The sequence below is a fragment of the Gouania willdenowi genome, unplaced genomic scaffold (genome assembly GCF_900634775.1).
Source record: "Gouania willdenowi unplaced genomic scaffold, fGouWil2.1 scaffold_309_arrow_ctg1, whole genome shotgun sequence".
Lineage (NCBI taxonomy): Eukaryota > Metazoa > Chordata > Actinopteri > Blenniiformes > Gobiesocidae > Gouania > Gouania willdenowi.
In genome coordinates, this window is record NW_021145070.1 from 682,288 (window position 1) to 703,997 (window position 21,710).

Sequence of the window (21,710 nt, forward strand, 5' to 3'; positions counted from 1 at the left end):
TAACATTTCTCAAGTGACTAAACTACGACTAATTTTAGAAAAATACATGTTTACAAAAACTTTGTCAACATATATTTATGTTTTTACTGACTAATAAAAACGAAACTATAATTTGGTCTCAGATGACGAAATACAATCAAAACTCATGTGATCATGTGGTCTAACGTATTTGATCACATCTAATCTGTTAATACCATCATGTATCAGGTTGATCAACAGTAACTGAATATTTAAAAAATAAATAAACTCTAATGCTTTATGTTTCTGTAGACTAAATCTGTAACAAATTTAGCTGACTAAAATCTTCATGTCATTTAGCTGACTAAAAATAGACAATAACTAAAATAGTCCTGATGACTAAATGTGGAGTGTTAGGTGCAGGTTTTTCCAGTTTGTTTCTGTTTTCTCTCCCTGTCTTTCAGTGACTGACGAGGGATTGAAGCCACCTGATTAGGAGCTGCTGATTGGTTCTCCTCTGCTGTGTAGGACCAATCATCTCTGAAGCCAGTCTTTATAAAGGACTGTTAGATTGTCTCTGTCTCTCTCTCCCTCCTGACACTGTATGCGCTGGTTTAGGAAAGCACTTCTGTTGTTCATTGTAAGGAGGTACGGAATTCAGGCCAGTTGGGTACCCTACATTTACAGCACGTAGGTAATGTTGTGTCTATAAACAATAGACAAGAGGTTGGTACCACCCACTCTACTTTAACTTAGATTATTTTCTGTCACACAAGTGATGGGGATTGATGTGAACATGTGATGAGCTGCTGTGATGTGTCTCACCTCAGAGTGTTCAGTCTCTGAGAGAGCAGCTTAACTGCTGAGTCTCCTGGATGGTTGTAGCTCAGGTCCAGCTCTCTCACACTGGAGGAGTTGGAGCTCAAAGCTGCTACCAGAGAAGCCCCGCCCACCTCTGTGATGACACAACCTGATAGACTGGATTCAGAAAAACATCCACAACTCAGGAAACAAGTGAGGAGACGAGGAACAGGACAATGTTGATGGAACATGTGATCTACTGACCTGACAGACTCCAGTTTACAGTGAGGACTCTTCAGTCCTTCACACAGCAGCTTCACTCCTGAATCCTGCAGATCATTGTTACTCAGGTCCAGATGTTTCACACTGGAGGACTGAGAGCTGAGGACTGAGGACAGAGCTGCACAGCTTCTCAATGAGAGACCACAGGAACTCAACCTGATGAAGAATCAGAGAAACCTTACAGATGTTTGTCTTTGAGATAATTAAAGACATGTTCTTCTATAGTCACATACTCAGCTTTCTTGGAGGCTTTGATCACTGGGAGCAGCTTCAGAAAAGCTTCCTCTGAAGGAGAGAAACTCTTCAGGTCAAAGACATCCTGATGTTCTTGTGATGACAGTAAGATGAAGACCAGAGCTGACCACTGAGCAGGAGACAGTTTCTCTGTGGAGAGTCTTCCTGATCTCATGGACTGTTGGATCTCCTCCAGCAGAGAGTGATCATTCACTTCATTCAGACAGTGGAACAGGTTGATACTTCTCTCTGTGGACAACCTCTCACTCAGCTTCTTCTTGATGTATTTAACTGTTCTCTGATTGGTCTGTGAGTCATTTCCTGTCTGTGTCAGCAGGCCTTGTAGGAGCCTCTGATTGGTCGGCAGTGAAAGACCCAGCAGGAAGCGGAGGAACAAGTCCAAGTGTCCGTTTGGACTCTGTAAGGCCTCATCCACAGCGCTCTGATGGAGAAGGTTCAGAGTTGGTTTTTGAAATGTAAACACCTTGAAGCTCTTCTTCTTCTTCTGTGGTTTATGTTCCAGCAGGTTGACTTTAGAGCTGATGAAGGTCTGATGGACATGAAGAGCAGCTAGAAACTCCTGAAGGCTCGAGTGGATGAAGGTGAACACCTTGTCCTGGTACAGGCTGCTCTCCTCTCTGAAGACCTGTGTGAACACTCCTGAGCACACTGAGGCTGCTCTGAGGTCCATGCCACACTCTGTCAGGTCACTCTCATAGAAAATCAGGTTTCCTTTCTGCAGCTGCTCAAAAGCCAGTTTTCCCAGAGACTCCATCATCTCCCTGCTCTGTGGACTCCAGTGTGGATCTGTGGCAGCTCCTCCATCAAACTTCACTGTCTTGACTTTGTTCTGAATGACCACATAGTGGCTGTAGATCTGAGTCAGAGTCCTGGGCAGCTCTCCCTTCTCTTTGCTCTTCAACATGTCCTCCAGAACCGTAGCAGTGATCCAGCAGAAGAGCGGGATGTGGCACATGATATGGAGGCTACGACACGTCCTGATGTGGGACATGATCCTGCTGACCCGCTTCTCATCTGTGGACCTCCTCCTGAAGTACTCCTTCTTCTGAAGGTCAGTGAACCCTCTGACCTCGGTCACCATGTCCACAAACTCAAGAGGGATCTGATTGGCTGCTGCAGGCCGTGTGGTTATCCAGAGGAGGGCTGATGAAAGCAGTTCTCCTCTGATGAGGTTTATCAGCAGAACCTCCACTGAGGTGGACTCTGAGACATCAGTCAGGGTCTGAGTGCTGAGGAAGTCCAGAGGGAGCCGACACTCATCCAGACCATCCAAGATGAACAAAACCTGAAAGTCCTGGAAGCTGCAGATTCCTGCTTCTTTGCTTACAGAGAAGAAGTGATCAACAAGTCCCACCAAGCTGAAGCTCCTCCCCCTCAGCACGTTCAGCTCTCTGAAGGTTAGTGGGAATGTGAAGTGGACCTCCTGCTGGGCTTTGTCTTCAGCCCAGTCCACAGTGAACTTGTGTGTTAAGAGTGTTTTCCCAATGCCAGCCACGCCCTTTGTCATCACTGTCCTGATTGGTCGAGGTCTTCCAGGAGGGATTTTAAAGAGCTCTTCTAGTGTGATGGCTCTTTCTGCTGTGTCTGATCTCCAGGATACTGTTTCTATCTGCATGACCTCATGTTCCTGGTTGACCTCTCTTCCCCCTCCCTCTGTGATGTAGAGCTCTGTGAAAATATTCTTCAATAGGGTTGGACTTCCTGCTTTAGCCACACCCTCAGACACACACTGGAACTTCTTCTTCAGCTTGGACTTCAGCTCACGTTGGTATCGAGCAGCTTTTGTTCCTGAATGAAGACAAACTTAATGTTAGAGTGGAGAAGTCAGAGCAGGTTTGAACATTGGAGATCAAAGTGTGTGATGTTCTCAGTCTGGATGGTTCCTCAGATTAAATGTGACTGATTGAATCATGCTTTGAAAAAGAAAAGCCAGCTTTGTGTCCTTCATGTGATGTTCCTCACAGTGAAGATGTTAACATGCTCTTACTGCTCTGCAGACGCTCAGCCAGCTCTTCCTGCTTCATCATCTTCAGGAAATACAGTGTGATGTTCAGAAAGGCCTCCCTGCTCCTCCTCTGCTCCTCATCTTCACCCTCCATCTGACTCTCTGAGCACTCTGGATCATCTCCATCCACAATCTTCTGCATGTGTTTGAGTTCAGCCTTAACAAAGCTGATGATGTTGTCCTCCAGCAGCTGGAACACAAACACATTAAAGGTGATGAGTGAAGGCCTGCTGCAATCATCTGTGTGTGTGTGTGTGTGTGTGTGTGTGTGTGTGTGTGCGCGTGCGTGCAGTGGTTTGATCACAGGCTGACACAGGTTTAGTGTCTTTGTAGACGTACACACCGTAAAGATGGAGTCAGGCTCAGCTCCAGAGGAACCATCCACACCCTCCAAGCTGCTGTGGAGAAGACACAGACACTCAGACATGCTGAGGAGCATCTGGAGGAAAGCACAGGAAGCTCTGCTAACATCATGTGAACATCAGTAACAGTGTAGTAAGTAAGTAAGTAATATTTATTTATATAGCACCTTTTACAGACAGGAGTCACAAAGTGCTTCACAATACATACAGTGCATACAATACAATACAAATTACAGTTGCAGTCACAAAAATATGATGGTCATAAAACAACCCTTTATCAGTGGAATTTTAAAATGCTTTCTGAAACAGATAGGTTTTCAGTTGGCTCTTAAAAGCATCAACGGAATCAAGCAGACGCAGCGAAAACGGAAGATCGTTCCAGAGCGTTGGCGCGACCGCCTGGAAGGAGCGATCTCCTCTGGTCTTGTAACGGGTATGGGGGACCATGAGCAGGTTCTGATCCTGGGACCTCAGCCTCCGGGAGGGGGTATAAGGACACAACAAGTCTCTAATGTAGGAGGGAGCCTGACCATCTAAGGCTCTGAAGGTCAGCACCAGAATTTTAAAATTGAAACGAAAAGTGACTGGAAGCCAATGAAGGGCTTTTAGAATGGGAGTAATATGGGCCCTTTTGTTTGTGCGAGTCAAGTGGGCGATGTCCTGCAGAGCCACAGTATAGTGAGTGTGGCGCAGCCTTTGGAGCTCAGCTCACGTGTGGAACATCTCAGCATGTTTCTGCTGAACAGGAGAACAAGTCTGTTGGACTGAGGCTTTATTTGTCTTCAATCCTTCATAAATCTGAAGATTACACGCTGTCTAAGACTCACCTACACACTGGAGACCATTCCTACAGTCTTTTCTCTTTCACCTTCCACTGTTTGCTGAGATTTACATCAACACCACTTCAAATAACATAGTCCATCACAAGTGCTGAGTCATGTTCACCACTCACCCCACCAGATAGGGCAGCCGGGTGGGGGGTTTTTGATTGGGGGTGCTTACTACTCTCAATAGACCACTTTTCACCCTGGCTTTTTAACACACCACACTAAATAGGGCAACTTTTTTTTTTTTCCTCCAAGCTCGGGTCCTCTACCAGAGGCCTGGGAGCTTGAGGGTTCTGCGCAGTATCTTTGCTGTTCCGAGAACTGCACTTTTCTGGACCGAGATGTCTGATATATTTCCTGGGATCTGCTGGAGCCACTCCTCCAGTTTGGGGGTCACTGCCCCAAGTGCCCCAATGACCACGGACACCACTGATGCCTTCACCCTCCAGGTTTTCTCCAACTCTTCTCTGAGCCCCTGGTATTTCTCTAGTTTCTTGTGTTCCTTTTTCCTGATGTTGAAGTCGCTTGGTATTGCTATGTCAACCACAACAGCTTTCCTCTGCTCTTTGTCCACCACCACCATACACATATATATATATATATATATATATATATATATATATATATATATATATATATATATATATATATATATATACACAAAAATAATAAATAAACATGAAAACACCATACAGATACAAAACTAATTAACTCGGGCTCCTGCGGTGAGGCCGGTCCAGGTCAACCAATTTCTTCCAAAGCTCGCGGTACCGTGTCAGCAGATCTGCATCTTCCACGGCAAGTTCGTGTTGTCTGCTATGATGTTGACCCATCGTGTGCGGGGCCTGCCTTGTGGCCATCTCCAACCTGCTGCCCTTGGGTCAAACTGAAGAATGGCTTGCGTCGGATGGTCAGGAGGTAGGTGGAGGACATGGCCAAACCAGCGGGTACGTCGTAGCGCAGCCAAGCAAGATGCTCCCGGCTGACACTTTTGGGCTCTTAGCACTTCGTTGGTGCCACCTGATGTTTTCGATGGTTCTGAGAGCCCTGCTATCGAAACCATCTATTTTTGCAGCCAGAGTATTGTTCAAGGGTCACATCTCTGAACCATAGAGGATGAGTACTGCCAAGTTGTAAATTTGGAGCTTCATTTTGTGTGAGATGGAGCAAAGCTGCCAGAGTGGTTTCCAGAGAGACCGCAGAGCTGAAGCTGCCAGGGCTCTTCTGTGAGTAATTTCTGGTTTTAGATCCCCATTGTCTGTAATTGTGGAGCCAAGATATACAAGGCTCTTGACAGACTTAACAATATTGTTGCCAAGCTGAAGAGGGGGTGGATCTGGTCCATCACCGACATGCCTAAACTCTGTCTTTGTCCAGCTCACTTGAAGGCCAAGCTTCTCTGCCTCTTCACTGTATATGCTCAGGGCATCTCTTAACTGGCTGTAGGATGTGCTCAGTGTGGCAAATCTTGATGAGGTAATATTTGCCCACTCTTCTTTACTAAACTGCTCCAAATGTGACAGATAGCGAGGGCATCTCCTGTGTACAGCCGTCTTCAGATCACCCCACATTCTTTTGTTGATGTGGTTGTGTGCTTAGGGTTATTGTTGTGTTGAAAGATAAAGTTCCTCTTCAGCTTTCTAACAGAAGCCTGAAGGTTTTGTACCAACACTGCTTGGTATTTGAAACTGTTCATAATTCCCTCCACCCTGACTAAGGCCCCAGTTCCAGCTGAAGAAAAACCGCCCCAAAGCATGATGCTGCCACCACCATGCTTCACTGTAAGCATGGTGTTCTTTTGGTGATGAGCAGTGTTGTTTTTGCACCAAATATACATTTTGGACTTATGGCCAAAAGTGTTCAGTCTTGGTTTCATCGGACCATAACACATTTTCCCCCATGCATTTGGGAGACTTCAAAGGTGTTTTTGCAAAATGAAGCCGGGCTTGGATGTTTCTCTTGGTAAGATAAGGCTTCTGTCTTGCCACCCTACCCCATAGCCCAGACATATGAAGAAGACCGAAGATTGTTGTCACATGTACTACACAGCCAGTACTTGCCAGAAATTCCTGCAACTGTTGTGCCATGTTTTCTCCACTTGATGATGACTGTCTTCACTGTGTTCCATGTTATTTTTAATTCATTTGGAATTGTTTTGTACCCTTCACCTGACTGATATCTTTGAACAATGAGATCCCACTGATGCTTTGGAAGCTCTCTGCGGACCATGGCTTGTGCTGGAAGATGTAGCTACAAAAATGTGAGGAAAAGCTACTAGAACATCTGAACTTTATTTGGGGTTAATCAAAGGCACTTTAAATGGTGCAGGTGTGTGCTGACTCCATGTTAACATGAGTTTGAATGTGATTGGTTAAATCTGAACACAGCCCCGTCCCCAGTTAGACCCCTTTCCAAAAAATTTGAATGTCATGGAAAAGTTGTTTAATTTCCATAATTCCATTGAAAAAGGTAAACTTTCATAGATTAGGTTCAGGGCCCACAATTTAAATGATTTCAAGTATTTATTTGTTTATTTTTACATAACTGTAGTAAGGAAACAACAGAACATAGCACCCCAAATCATGACTGACTGTGGATATTTCACACTGGACCTCAAGCAGCTTGGGTTCTGTTCCTCACCCGTCTTTCTCCAAACCCTTGGAACTTGATTACTGAATGAAAGGCACACTTTACTTTCATCAGAAAAGAGGACCATGAACCACTGGCCAACAGTCCAGTCCTTCTTTTCCTCTTTTTTTCTGCAAAAACTGAGAAGTAAATGGCGATTTCTTCACAATATTCTAAATTTTTCAAATTCTGTTTTTGTGGGTTTTATGAACTGGAAGCCCAAATTATGTAAAAATAAACAAATAAATACTTGAAATTGTTTAGACTGTGGGCCCTGATTCTATAATCTATGAAAGTTTAACTTTTTGAATAAAATTATGGAAATTAAACAACTTTTCCATGATATTCTATTTTTTTGGAAAGGGTCTGTATAAGATGTGTGCAGACTTTTGCAACCTCATTCTTTCATTTTTTTTTTTATTTTTACTTCACCTCCCTGAAATGTTTCAGTATGTTTTTCAATTGCATTGTGCAGGTTCTAGGTCACATTAAAGGTGGAAAATACTGTGAAATTATTTATTTATATTGTCTCTCCTCTGCTTACTCTCCATAATCGTTTTGAAGACCTCTCATACGAAAATAGGGACAAACTCAGTCCAACTGAGCGACTGAAACAACCACCAGGAAAACACCTCCACCACTGCTGGGACTGAATTCTCATGAGTCCAAATCCTCCAAAGCCCGTCTAAAACTTCTCAGAGCAGCAGTACAGAGACACTCTGGTTCTACGTACAGCCATCGACAAACACCGCTCTCCTCAATGCATCAATGCTGGCCGGCCCTGACGACGGAGGCTCCCCATCAACCAGCCGTAACCCACTTACCATCAGATGCTCCTGGTCAGTGTAACAGGTTCACACACATTCCTAGTCACTCATTATTGGTGATTAAATAACTAGGAACATTGGATTATTTAATGACATCACACACTGTATTCCAGGTGCTACAGTTCACACTATCTGAGACAAACTTAACCAAATGCTACCCACGCTGCCACCAACTGTTACTAAAATAGTGTTACACGTAGGAACAAACCACGACGTGAATGGATGTGAATCATGAGTGAGTTTAACCTTCCCTCACCAAAGAACAAACAGTACATGGATTGATGTCGTATGTGTTTGTCTGTTCTGTCTTTGATGGAATATATTATTATTATTATTATTATTATTATTATTATTTTTTTTTTTTTTATTATTAAATGTCTGACTGCCGTAAGGAGCCGAGGCAACGATTTATCAAGTGAACGTGATGCCGTCATCAACTACAGCCGTTATAATGAAGATCTCTGTCATCATCCATATCTGTCAAGTTTTGAATTTGAAAGGGAAATTTTCTGGCGCCCATTACGAACCGTCCAACCCGCTCAACCAAGCAGTATCCCTTATATTTTAAGATAGGTGTACAATAAATCTAAAATACCCACTTGTCGACCACTTACTTAATACAATTATATGATTAGAATCTGGTAGGTTGACCTTTTATTAACGATGAAATACTGTGAACATTCCTACTAGGGCTGGACAATATGGACTAAAACTCCTATCTCAATATAGGTTCTCAAAATGGTGAAATATGATATAAATCTTGATAATTTTATCAAATAAAGTCTGACCAGAAAAACAATTCTGGGTTAAATTTGCTGATGGAAAATGCTACACAGGGACATTTATTAACAAACACCTGATCAATATGTGACACTCATTAATCATCTAACTGAGCTTTACATGTTGTTCTGAGAAGTATAAGCAGTGACTGCTAAAACTAGTATTTTGATACATAATAAGCTATAATATATACATAAACATATATATATATATATATATATATATATATATATATATATATATATATATATATATATATATATATATAAAATATTATAGTTTTCTATATCGCCAAAATAGAAAACTCGATACATCTTGAATCTCGATATATCGTCCAGCCCTAATTCCTAAATTATAAAACAGTCTAAATAAAAACATAAATGTGTATATGAAGCACATGTGTTTATTTAATATAGTTACAGTTTATATACAAATCAACACATTGCATCTTTATTATTAATTTCATGTTGCTTGTCTTTAAGTCAGACATTAACATTTTATTTTCATTAGATATTTTATTATAATTTCTCATACTCACTCATGTGATTTTCTGGTATTCACTAATGACTTATTAGACACATTTATTACAGACTTTACATTCTTTAACACTTTATAAAGCAGTGTATATTTGTGGAGCTTGCGAATGGCTGATTTTTCATGGTGACTTCCGCGGTGGTAAACGTTAAAATCTCAGTTATTAATCTAACAGAACGTGTAACTGTCTCCCATCCTGATGGTCTTTAGGAAGATAAACTCTGTCACATTTCACAACATATTTACACCAGTTCTTTGTTTTTTTGCCGGAATGTCTTCATTCATTCATCTCTTTTCTAAGTTCCACCAAGCCAGGCCATTTCAGGTGGCAGTTCTCACGAGGCTAGTGTTAGCGCGCAGTTTAGTAAAGCATCTTTTATTTATTACATTAAAATAGGGGAAATTTACGGGAAAATACTAATACAGGAAGATGGCGGGAAAGAGGGGTAAAATATGGCAGTTTCTTGGCCAAAACAAGATACTTGACAGGAATGGTCATCATCTAGTATCCATAGAGACACTTTGTAACTGATCAGCTTTATTGATCTCTTTGTTAAGACAAATAAAGTTGTATAGCTGCATGTACCGAGTGTCCATTTCCCCTGCTCTTCTTCTTCTGATTTTTTTAGTGGTAGTTTCCTCTTCCTCTTCTTCTGCATTGTTGGAGGTAATTTGGTTATAAATGCATTTTATTAATAAATGACATGTTATAAGTATATTATATGTTATATGACATAGGTATATATATACACACTACACTATATATATATATATATATATATATATATATATATATGCCTCCAATTGGAGGGTCAGTCACTTGGTACCAGCGACAACTGCTGGATTCAAGCGGTATTGCAGGAGTTACAAGTTAAAAGTTGGATATTCTCCAAAAGTCACATGTACAGATAGAATAGAATGTCCTGGTTTGATGACACACGCATACGGATGTGATTAGACACGCAGAATGAATTACACACAGACAACTGTGATTATAAATCCAAATTCTACACACGTTTGTATTACACACACACACAAATAGTTTTGTTACAATAATGGCCTCATACTGGACTTGATTTATATAAAGCTTTATCACCACACTGAAGCAGTCTCAAAGCGCTTTACATATCAGCTCATTCACCCAATCACTCTCATATTCACACACCAATGGGACAGGACTGCCATGCAAGGCACTAGTCGACCACTGGGAGCAACTTAGGGTTCAGTGTCTTGCCCAAGGACACTTCGACACATAGTCAGGTACTGGGATCGAACCCCCAACCTCTTGATCAGAAGACGACCCACTACCACCTGAGCCACGGTGACCTCAATGAAACTACAGATAAAACACAGAGTCTGAGTGTTCATCTATGTTAAACCTAATGTGTTCTGTTTGCTCTAATTAATAAAAGTTATTAATATAATAATATAGTACATGGTGTGAGTAAATGGTGTAACAGGTTATAAACAGCGTTGACAGGACAAGCTGGAAAGAACACTTAGAATGTGCTGACATGGCTTATCGTCAACTATTGGAGGATTTGGAGAGCTGTGCTCTCTGCAGGAGAACGTCTAAAGATGGAGCTGATCTGTGGCTCCTCCCCCAAAATATAGTGACTGATTAATGCTGTGATTGTAAATGTTGGAGCGACAGACAACGTGCACGAAAGCCATCCCAGTGCACATCCAGCTGCTGTCTGAGCCTCCATTGGTGAGTGTTACAATGATTAGAAATGATTGATCAACCTCTGATGATTTATTACAACATCTCTATGGGTCATAGAGGGATACGGTTACGTACTGAGTCGTTGTTCAGGATGTTTGTTTTTTAGTTGATCCTTGATTTCATTTATAGCTTTGGTCAGAATCCACTGGAAAAAGTCTGTTCACACATTCTGAACCTCCTATCATCCTCAAATAAAGTCTATTATTTTTTCAGTGATAAACATTGAATGAGGTCAAATTGACCCCAAGAATAATAGGATAGCTGCTACCATATATGGTCAAATGGAGGCTTGTCTTAATGTAAATGATCCTGAATGTGTGCTAGCTTTAGAACAGATGGGATTAATCAACACTGCTGTGTGTACGACCTCTGTCCACACGCTTCATAAATACTGATTCTTTTTGTACTGGTGCACATTCTACATTTCATTGGTCTGAACGTATTTAGAACCAGTTCTATGAACGGATCAATAAATGAGGCCCCTGGACCATCAGGAAGACAACCAGCAACCTTCTTTATGTGGACTCACTGTGGGTCAGTAGATGGACCATCTTTGAAGTTAATGGGTGTGCCCATGGACTGGTCACTTCTAAAGGACTCACAGCTGGGTCCAGGTCCAGATGTGAGCTGCTTCCTGGTCCTTGAACACACACACACACACACACACACACACACACACACACACACACACACACACACACACACACACACACACACACACACACACACAGTGTAACACTGATGTACAGAGGTGTGAGTGCTGAGCTCTGACGTGGTCTCACCTCTGATCTTCAATCTGTACCTCATGTTGTTCCTTCACCGTGTCCTGATCCATCTCCACGTCATGAGATGATGAGCTGAAAATATGAGTGTTAGACAGACAGCGCTACCTGAGTATCATGGTAAAGAGTGTTGTTGGGGCGGAATAATTAGTTATGCTTAATAATATAATTACTTATATATTTTAATCCTTAAGCCTTGGGGTGTAACTTTTCATTGTGTGATTTCTCATGTCTTCAACTTTAACTTGTCTTCACTCTGGGTCAGAACAGCCTGTCCAAAGTTCCCAAACAACCCCAAGGACAAATGCGTAGGCACTATGTGTACGCACTCACAAGCTGCACACACTCACATAGTCACATTCATTCCCCATACACATTCATTCACACACACGAACACATAAAGCGCACACGCCTCCGTTTCCATGGCAATCAGATAACGGGGAGCAAACTGTTTTGACTCAAGAGGAGTAAGCTGTCTCTTTCCATCTCCTGCCCTCCCTCTTCCCCCTGTCTCTATCTCTATCTCTCGGGGGGGAGGAGGGAGGGGGGGGGACTAAGGGGAGATATACGTGGCTTTAATATTGTGTCTCATCACTCTGTCTTTGGATCGCCTGGCCAGGGGGTCACCATTTTTGTTTCCACTTTGTATTCTTTTATTTAGTTTAGAATAAAATCATTTTTTATTAATTCACCAACTCTTCAGTCTGGTCATCACTTCCCAATGCAGAGGGTGTCATACAGCCAAAACGAGGTAACCTTCCTTTTTTCCACCTTAACAGTGTAAACACACATTAGAGAAGATAAAAGATGTCAAAGCTCTGAGTTTCATAACAAATATCTGGAGCTCTGAAGTTTAACAGCACACTGACTGGATGAGAGTTAGTGCTACACATTGTGATGCTAACGCTAAATACAACACACTGTGATGCTAACGCTAAATGCTACACATTGTGTTGCTAACGCTAAATTCTACACACTGTGATGCCAACGCTAAATGCTACATACTCTGATGCTAACGCTAAATGCTACACATTGTTATGCTAACGCTAAATTCTACATACTGTGATGCCAACGCTAAATGCTACTCACTGTGATGCTAATGCTAAATGCTACACACTGTGAAGCTAACACTAAATACTATACACTATGATGCCAATGCTAAATGCTACTGTTGTATGGTGTGTATTAATCATTCATTCATCAATTTGCAAAAGAAATGCTTATTTAACCATTATAGCTATTTGCCTGTTCTGACATGTCACACTTGTTTGCTGCATTTTTGAGAGGTCATGACCGAAAGATAACCACATGTTTTCCACAGAAAAATAGAGTTGATACCTCGAGGTGTGATAAAGTCACACTTAGAGAATAACAGGATGCATAACAGGAAGCCTGCGACTCACTTGGAACATAACAGGATGCATAATAGGAAGCCAATGCCTAGTGATGTATCATGTGTTAACCATAGATAACGATGAACAACCGGTGTGGAAACCACCCTTGGTGAAGATGTTGAAGCTACAATACAAAAATCTGTTATGCCATCTGGGCCTTGACCTATGTATGACCCTTTGTACTTTTTGCTTGAAGTGGTTGGAACATGAATATGACATTATTATCACGCCATGCTTAGGGCTATATAAACAGCGGTATTTCTGTGTTCTGGGTCTTCTCTTACACGAACATTCTAGTTGCTCATGAAGATCTCCTTCTTTCTCTATCGGCTGATAGTTTAAGACTTTGATACTTTGAAACTTTTTGATTGACTTTTGATTTTTGTAAACCTATAATAAACAACCATCAACTATTAAGAAGCCTACTTGATTAAATCAACCGCCTGCGCACATCCACATCTGAGACAGCACTTGGTTGGGAGACACACTTCTAGGCTTCTGGTAAGTGAGTCCGCCCTTGGCATCCTCTACACAGGGGTGCCCAGGGTGGGCTGGCTCATGCTGTTGTAAAAAAGAGTTGTTTCCAGCTTCGACCCATATTGGATGGGTCCTAATGTCAATCCCACACAAAACTAGAGTGAGACTTCTCGACTTCCAATAGGAGGAAGTACATTCAGTCCTTTTCTTTATTAGACAACATTAATAGAGAATAGGCAGCCAGCTTCGGTGACCCGGTGGAGGGGGAATTCTTGTTAGAGTAAAACAGTTTTAGAACCCCTGCCGTTACAACGTCCCGCCGGCTAAAGATATGGCGCCCAACTGTGGGGCACGACTAAGTAACTTTTTAGTCCGGGAAAAGAAAAACGAGTACCTAGTCTAATTAAAGAACCTACGAAGTGCCCCTAATAAAGAGATACAGGAAGAGAGTCTCATTGCCCTGCCACACTGGTCGGTGGGAAGAGAGTGAATAGATTGGCTATCGCTCTATGAGGAATAAAAGATAACTCAGTACAAAAGTAGTGGAGAAGCCTCAAACTCTTTAGTATTTGTCACTCTGTCAGGCCTGATCACCCTGAATAAGAGTGTGCAGAGAAAAAGAGGGAGAGATTAGAGGTGTATGGTCTGACACTTCGCACACAAAATTGGAAAGGTGTCTTTTATTAAAAGAATCAGGTTAAGGTAAGCCTATTCAACGCGCGCGAAAAATAAGAGGGGAAAAAAGCTATTGGAGCACCTCTCTCAAGGAGATACCTCAGTCTCCGCTTACGGGAATACAGTGATACGAACGTAAGATAAAACAATGGCGGAGGGACTAGAGTTACCTCCCTATTTTACTCCTGCTCGAAGAATGTCGACAGGAGGAATGTCAGTGGGCTCCACCAGCACTAGGGTACCAAGTAGAGAGATTGAAGCCGTAGAATTCGATGAAGTGATTACAACAGTGAAAGCAAACCTGGGGGACTCATTGGTGGCAGAAATATCAGGACCTAAATGTACCATATTAAATCCCAGAAACCCCCGTGGGGATGATGGTGGTGGAGTAGCACGATGGGTGGCAGGCAGATGGCCGAAGTCAGTCAATAAGGATAAAAACAAGAGGGACGCCAGGACAGGAGAATACCCCAGGAGGTCGGCATATGAAGTAAGGATAGAAAGAGATGAAATAAAAAATGATGGAGTGGTGTCAATAGTTAATGGGTATTATTCCCGTTTCTGTGACAAAGAACCGAACTTGAGTTGGGATGAGTTAGAGGAAACTCTGGCAGCCGTCTTTGACGCGGTAGAAACAAGAACAGTGGTGACAACCACATGGGGAGACGGATTGTTCAAATATCCTGATAATGCGGCTAGGATAGTAATATATCAAGCAATGAAGAGATGGATAAGACAGGGGACAGGACGTCGAGTTATATGGGTCCTGCAAACCAGAGAAAAATTCCAAGATACAAACACCGTCTTGGCCTTGCACCATACAAAGATAGCCAGAATACCCGAGGATGATCTCGGTTACAAGATAGAAGGGTTAAAAGTACTGACAAGGACGCGACCAAGAGCAAGATCGGCCGAAAGGAGTGTAAGGCCTAAAACAGCAAAAAGAGATGGTAACAAAGACCAGGTTAAACTATCTAAACCGCCCCCGTATGAGGGACCACAAGCGGGAGCGTCGCTGTATCAAGGAATAATGGCGCAAATGATGCCTCTCTCCCCTTCAGCCCCTTGCTCCACAGATGAGTGTATAATGGATGCCCTGGTAGAGGATGGAGAGGGAGGTCTAAGTGACAAGTACATAATGATCACTGATGGTGAAGAAAGCAGTTCAGAAAAAGAAGAGGAAGAGTATGAGGGCCTAGAGGCTTTCGAAGAGAATGCTGAGGGTTGGCAGGAAACAGACGAAGCACACAGGATGTGGTTGGAAGAAAGAGCCACTGCAGCCTATCATCAGTATAAAGATAAGGCAGGCCCAAGTAATGATGAGAGCAGAGAAAAAGAGATATTCCTTGCATCTAAATTGGAAGATTTAAAATTAAGGTGCGATAAGGCTGAGGAGGCGTATAGGAAAGCCGAAAAAGAAAGGCGGGAAAAAGACAAAAGAAATCAGGAACAACACCACCGAGAGTTACAAATATTAGAGACTGAAAAGGAAATACAAATAAAAAAGGGGAAATAGCAAACAGAGCAGCTGAGGAAAAAAGAAAGCTCGATTTAGAGTTACAGAAACAATCTTTCCAGGAATATATTGATCGGTATAAGCAGGAGTTAACCCACGCGGAAAAGAGATTGAGACACTATGATCATATTGTAAGAAGGCAGGAACAAGAGGCGGAAGAACGAGAAAAGACAATTAATGCTTATAGAAGCTCAGGAAGTCTTCCCCTTCCTAGAAAATTAAATAATAGTCCAATAGAAATAACTACAGAGGAGGAGGATGAGGAGGACTATGAAATTCTTCAAACACCACACTCTCCCCCACCACAGAAGGAATTAATGATGACAAAAGAGAAAAGAAGTAGTTTGCCAGATAAAGAGGAACTAAGGCTGACAACAGATAATGGCCAGATAAGAATAATAAACAGCACTACTGCAAAATTTGGAATGCCACAAGGATACTCATATGTCACTTGGGTGAGAGACTATGACACAGGGTCAGCAACAAAAATAAAACAGGAAGATAAGGAACATTACAGGAATACTACAGCTCACTATGAGCATCAAGAGGCTGAAATTAGGGCTGGAAAAGCAATAGCTGGAGAATGGGAGAAATTAGGAATAAGGGGATATCTCCCGCTAAACAGTAATATGATATCAGGCTACGTCTGCCTTCAACCAAGGAGACAGAATATATTGTTATTAAAGTTATTAATATAATAATATAGTACATGGTGTGAGTAAATGGTGTAACAGGTTATAAACAGCGTTGACAGGACAAGCTGAAAAGAACACTTAGAATGTGCTGACATGGCTTATCGTCAACTATTGGAGGATTTGGAGAGCTGTGCTCTCTGCAGAAGAACGTCTAAAGATGGAGCTGATCTGTGGCTCCTCCCCCAAAATATATTGACTGATTAATGCTGTGATTGTAAATGTTGGAGTGACAGATAACGTGCACTAAAGCCATCCCAGTGCACATCCAGCTGCTGTCTGAGCCTCCATTGGTGAGTGTTACAATGATTAGAAATGATTGATCAACCTCTGATGATTTATTACAACATCTCTATGGGTCATAGAGGGATACAGTTACGTACTGAGTCGTTGTTCAGGATGTTTGTTTGTTAGTTGATCCTTGATTTCATTTATAGCTTTGGTCAGAATCCACTGGAAAAAGTCTGTTCACACATTCTGAACCTCCTATCATCCTCAAATAAAGTCTATTATTTTTTCAGTGATAAACATTGAATGAGGTCAAATTGACCCCAAGAATAATAGGATAGCTGCTACCATATATGGTCAGTTGGAGGCGTGTCTTAATGTAAATGATCCTGAACATGTGCTAGCTTTAGAACTGGCGGGATTAATCAACACTGCTGTGTGTACGACCTCTGTCCACACGCTTCATAAATACTGATTCTTTTTGTACTGGTGCACATTCTACATTTCATTGGTCTGAACGTATTTAGAACCAGTTCTATGAACGGATCAATAAATGAGGCCCCTGGACCATCAGGAAGACAACCAGCAACCTTCTTTATGTGGACTCACTGTGGGTCAGTAGATGGACCACCTTTGAAGTTAATGGGTGTGCCCATGGACTGGTCACTTCTATAGGACACACAGCTGGGTCCAGGTTCAGATGTGAGCTGCTTCCTGGTCCTTGAACACACACACACACACACACACACACGCACACACACACACACACACACACACACACACACACACACACACACACACACACACACACAGTGTAACACTGATGTACAGAGGTGTGAGTGCTGAGCTCTGACGTGGTCTCACCTCTGATCTTCAGTCTGGATCTCATGTTGTTCCTTCACCGTGTCCTGATCCATCTCCACTTCATGAGATGATGAGCTGAAAATATGAGTGTGAGACAGACAGCGCAACCTGAGTATCATGGTAAAGAGTGTAAACACACATTAGAGAAGATAAAAGATGTCAAAGCTCTGAGTTTCACAACAAATATCTGGAGCTCTGAAGTTTAACAGCACACTGACTGGATGAGAGTTAGTGCTATACACTGTGATGCTAACGCTAAATGCAACACACTGTGATGCTAAAGCTAAATGCTACACACTGTGATGCTAACGCTAAATGCTACACACTGTGATGCTAACGCTAAATGCTACACACTGTGATACTAACGCTAAATGTTACACACTGTGATGCTAACGCTAAATGCTACACACTTTGATGCTGACGCTAAATGCTACACACTGTGAGGCAAACGCTAAATGCTACACACTCTGATGCTAACGCTAAATGCTACACATTGTGATGCTAACGCTAAATTCTACAAACTGTGATGCCAACGCTAAATGCTACACACTGTGATGCTAATGCTAAATGCTACACACTGTGAAGCTAACACTAAATACTATACACTGTGATGCCAACGCTAAATGCTACACAGTGTGATGCTAACGGTAAATGCAACACACTGTGATGCTAACGCTATATGCTACACACTGTGATGTCAACTCTAAATGCTACACACTGTGATGCTAATGCTTCACAATTTATTACCGAGTAACGTTTTCTAGCTTGCTATAAAAATGTGAACTGGTACATATCTCAGTCAAAATAAATGCTAACAACACCAAATCTGAGATCCTTAGTTGGCATGTGACTGTGGGGGTATGCACCAAATTTGAATAATTTAGGCCACTAGGGGGCACTGCAAATATGGAATATTTATATCTCTTAAAATACCAATTTTTACCACATTTGATGGGTATGATCTTGGGTCCCTCCTGATGCCATATCTCAAAGTTATTCGTGATTGGTCAAAGTGGGCGTGGCTTATTACATCATAACATATAAATACAATTTATTTCAGCTGAATTATTATTTTGAGGGCTGTAAAGTTTACACGGTAGATATAGCAAACCACAAAGACCACCCATACCAAAAATTGCGCCACTCGGTGGGGGGGGGCTCTGTGGCTCTGGGTTAGCCTACTCCTGCTAGGTGTTGAAACTATCATTGATCCCCCTTACTTTTATTTATGATGTATTTTAATTTCATTAAATTATTTAATTGATTAATGTATTTTTACTTAATTCTCTTTTTTCTCTCATTTTCCTTCTCTTCTCTCAATCTATTGTGCATATATATATATATATATATATATATATATATATATATATATATATATATATATATATACCTCCAATTGGAGGGTCAGTCACTTGCTACCAGTGACAACTGCTGGATTCAAGCGGTATTGCAGGAGTTACAAGTTAAAAGTTGGATATTCTCCAAAAGTCACATGTACAGATAGAATAGAATGTCCTGGTTTGATGACACACGCATACGGATGTGATTAGACACACAGAATGAATTACACACAGACAACTGTGTTTATAAATCCAAATTCTACACACATTTGTATTACACACACACACAAATAGTATTGTTACAATAATGGCCTCATACAGTAAATGGACTTGATTTATATAAAGCTTTATCACCACACTGAAGCAGTCTCAAAGCGCTTTACATATCAGCTCATTCACCCAATCACTCTCATATTCACACACCAATGGGACAGGACTGCCATGCAAAGCACTAGTCAACCACTGGGAGCAACTTAGGGTTCAGTGTCTTGCCCAAGGACACTTCGACACATAGTCAGGTACTCGGATCGAACCCCCAACCTCTTGATCAGAAGACGACCCACTACCACCTGAGCCACGGTGACCTCAATGAAACTACAGATAAAACACAGAGTCTGAGTGTTCATCTATGTTAAACCTAATGTGTTCTGTTTGCTCTAATTAATAAAAGTTATTAATATAATAATATAGTACATGGTGTGAGTAAATGGTGTAACAGGTTATAAACAGCGTTGACAGGACAAGCTGGAAAGAACACTTAGAATGTGCTGACATGGCTTATCGTCAACTATTGGAGGATTTGGAGAGCTGTGCTCTCTGCAGGAGAACGTCTAAAGATGGAGCTGATCTGTGGCTCCTCCCCCAAAATATAGTGACTGATTAATGCTGTGATTGTAAATGTTGGAGCGACAGACAACGTGCACGAAAGCCATCCCAGTGCACATCCAGCTGCTGTCTGAGCCTCCATTGGTGAGTGTTACAATGATTAGAAATGATTGATCAACCTCTGATGATTTATTACAACATCTCTATGGGTCATAGAGGGATACGGTTACGTACTGAGTCGTTGTTCAGGATGTTTGTTTGTTAGTTGATCCTTGATTTCATTTATAGCTTTGGTCAGAATCCACTGGAAAAAGTCTGTTCACACATTCTGAACCTCCTATCATCCTCAAATAAAGTCTATTATTTTTTCAGTGATAAACATTGAATGAGGTCAAATTGACCCCAAGAATAATAGGATAGCTGCTACCATATATGGTCAAATGGAGGCTTGTCTTAATGTAAATGATCCTTAACATGTGCTAGCTTTAGAACTGGCGGGATTAATCAACACTGCTGTGTGTACGACCTCTGTCCACACGCTTCATAAATACTGATTCTTTTTGTACTGGTGCACATTCTACATTTCATTGGTCTGAACGTATTTAGAACCAGTTCTATGAACGGATCAATAAATGAGGCCCCTGGACCATCAGGAAGATAACCAGCAACCTTCTTTATGTGGACTCACTGTGGGTCAGTAGATGGACCATCTTTGAAGTTAATGGGTGTGCCCATGGACTGGTCACTTCTATAGGACACACAGCTGGGTCCAGGTTCAGATGTGAGCTGCTTCCTGGTCCTTGAACACACACACACACACACACACACACACACACACACACACACACACGCACACACACACACACACACACACACACACACACACACACACACACACACACACACACACAGTGTAACACTGATGTACAGAGATGTGAGTGCTGAGCTCTGACGTGGTCTCACCTCTGATCTTCAATCTGGATCTCATGTTGTTCCTTCACCGTGTCCTGATCCATCTCCACGTCATGAGATGATGAGCTGAAAATATGAGTGTGAGACAGACAGCACTACCTGAGTATCATGGTAAAGAGTGTAAACACACATTAGAGAAGATAAAAGATGTCAAAGCTCTGAGTTTCACAACAAATATCTGGAGCTCTGAAGTTTAACAGCAAACTGACTGGATGAGAGTTAATACTACACACTGTGATGCTAACACTGAATGCTACACACTGTGATGCTAACGCTAAATGCTACACACTGTGATGCCAACGCTAAATGCTACACACTGTGATGCTAACGCTAAATGCTACACACTCTGATGCTAACGCTAAATGCTACACATTGTGATGCTAACGCTAAATTCTACACAGTGTGATGCTAACGGTAAATGCTACACAGTGTGATGCTAACGCTATATGCTACACACTGTGATGCTAACTCTAAATGCTACACACTGTGATGCCAACTCTAAATGCTACACACTGTGAGGCTAACGCTAAATGCTACACACTCTGATGTGTAACGCTAAATGCTACACATTGTGATGCTAACGCTAAATTCTACACACTGTGATGCCAACGTTAAACTCTACACACTGTGATGCTAATGCTAAATGCTACACACTGTGAAGCTAACACTAAATACTATACACTGTGATGCCAACGCTAAATGCTACACAGTGTGATGCTAACGGTAAATGCTACACACTGTGATGCCAACTCTAAATGCTACACACTGTGATGCTAATGCTTCACAAATTATTACCGAGTAACATTTTCTAGCTCGCTATAAAAACGTGAACTGGTACATATCTCGGTCAAAATAAATGCTAACAACACCAAATCTCTCTGTGGCTTTGGGTTAGCCTACCCCTGCTAGGTGTTGAAACTATCATTGATCCCCCTTACTTTTATTTATGATGTATTTTAA

At 41.8% G+C, this 21,710-nt stretch overlaps 1 protein-coding gene across 1 annotated transcript in view; it reads right to left on the reverse strand.

The window, feature by feature from the left end:
- LOC114459381 (NACHT, LRR and PYD domains-containing protein 3-like) overlaps positions 1–20,795 on the reverse strand; it is a 29,159-nt gene extending 8,364 nt beyond the window's left edge. Inside the window, exons 1-9 of the mRNA XM_028441653.1 lie at positions 20,742–20,795; positions 20,467–20,577; positions 17,614–17,688; positions 17,359–17,469; positions 11,768–11,842; positions 11,515–11,625; positions 3,284–3,699; positions 1,275–3,084; positions 1,024–1,197 (exon numbers count right to left, since the gene is read on the reverse strand). Coding sequence (XP_028297454.1) covers positions 1,024–1,197; positions 1,275–3,084; positions 3,284–3,699; positions 11,515–11,625; positions 11,768–11,842; positions 17,359–17,469; positions 17,614–17,688; positions 20,467–20,577; positions 20,742–20,794 — 2,936 coding nt within the window. The 5' untranslated portion in view covers position 20,795. The remainder of the gene's footprint in view (positions 1–1,023; positions 1,198–1,274; positions 3,085–3,283; positions 3,700–11,514; positions 11,626–11,767; positions 11,843–17,358; positions 17,470–17,613; positions 17,689–20,466; positions 20,578–20,741) is intronic.
- Between the last annotated feature and the right edge of the window lie 915 nt (positions 20,796–21,710).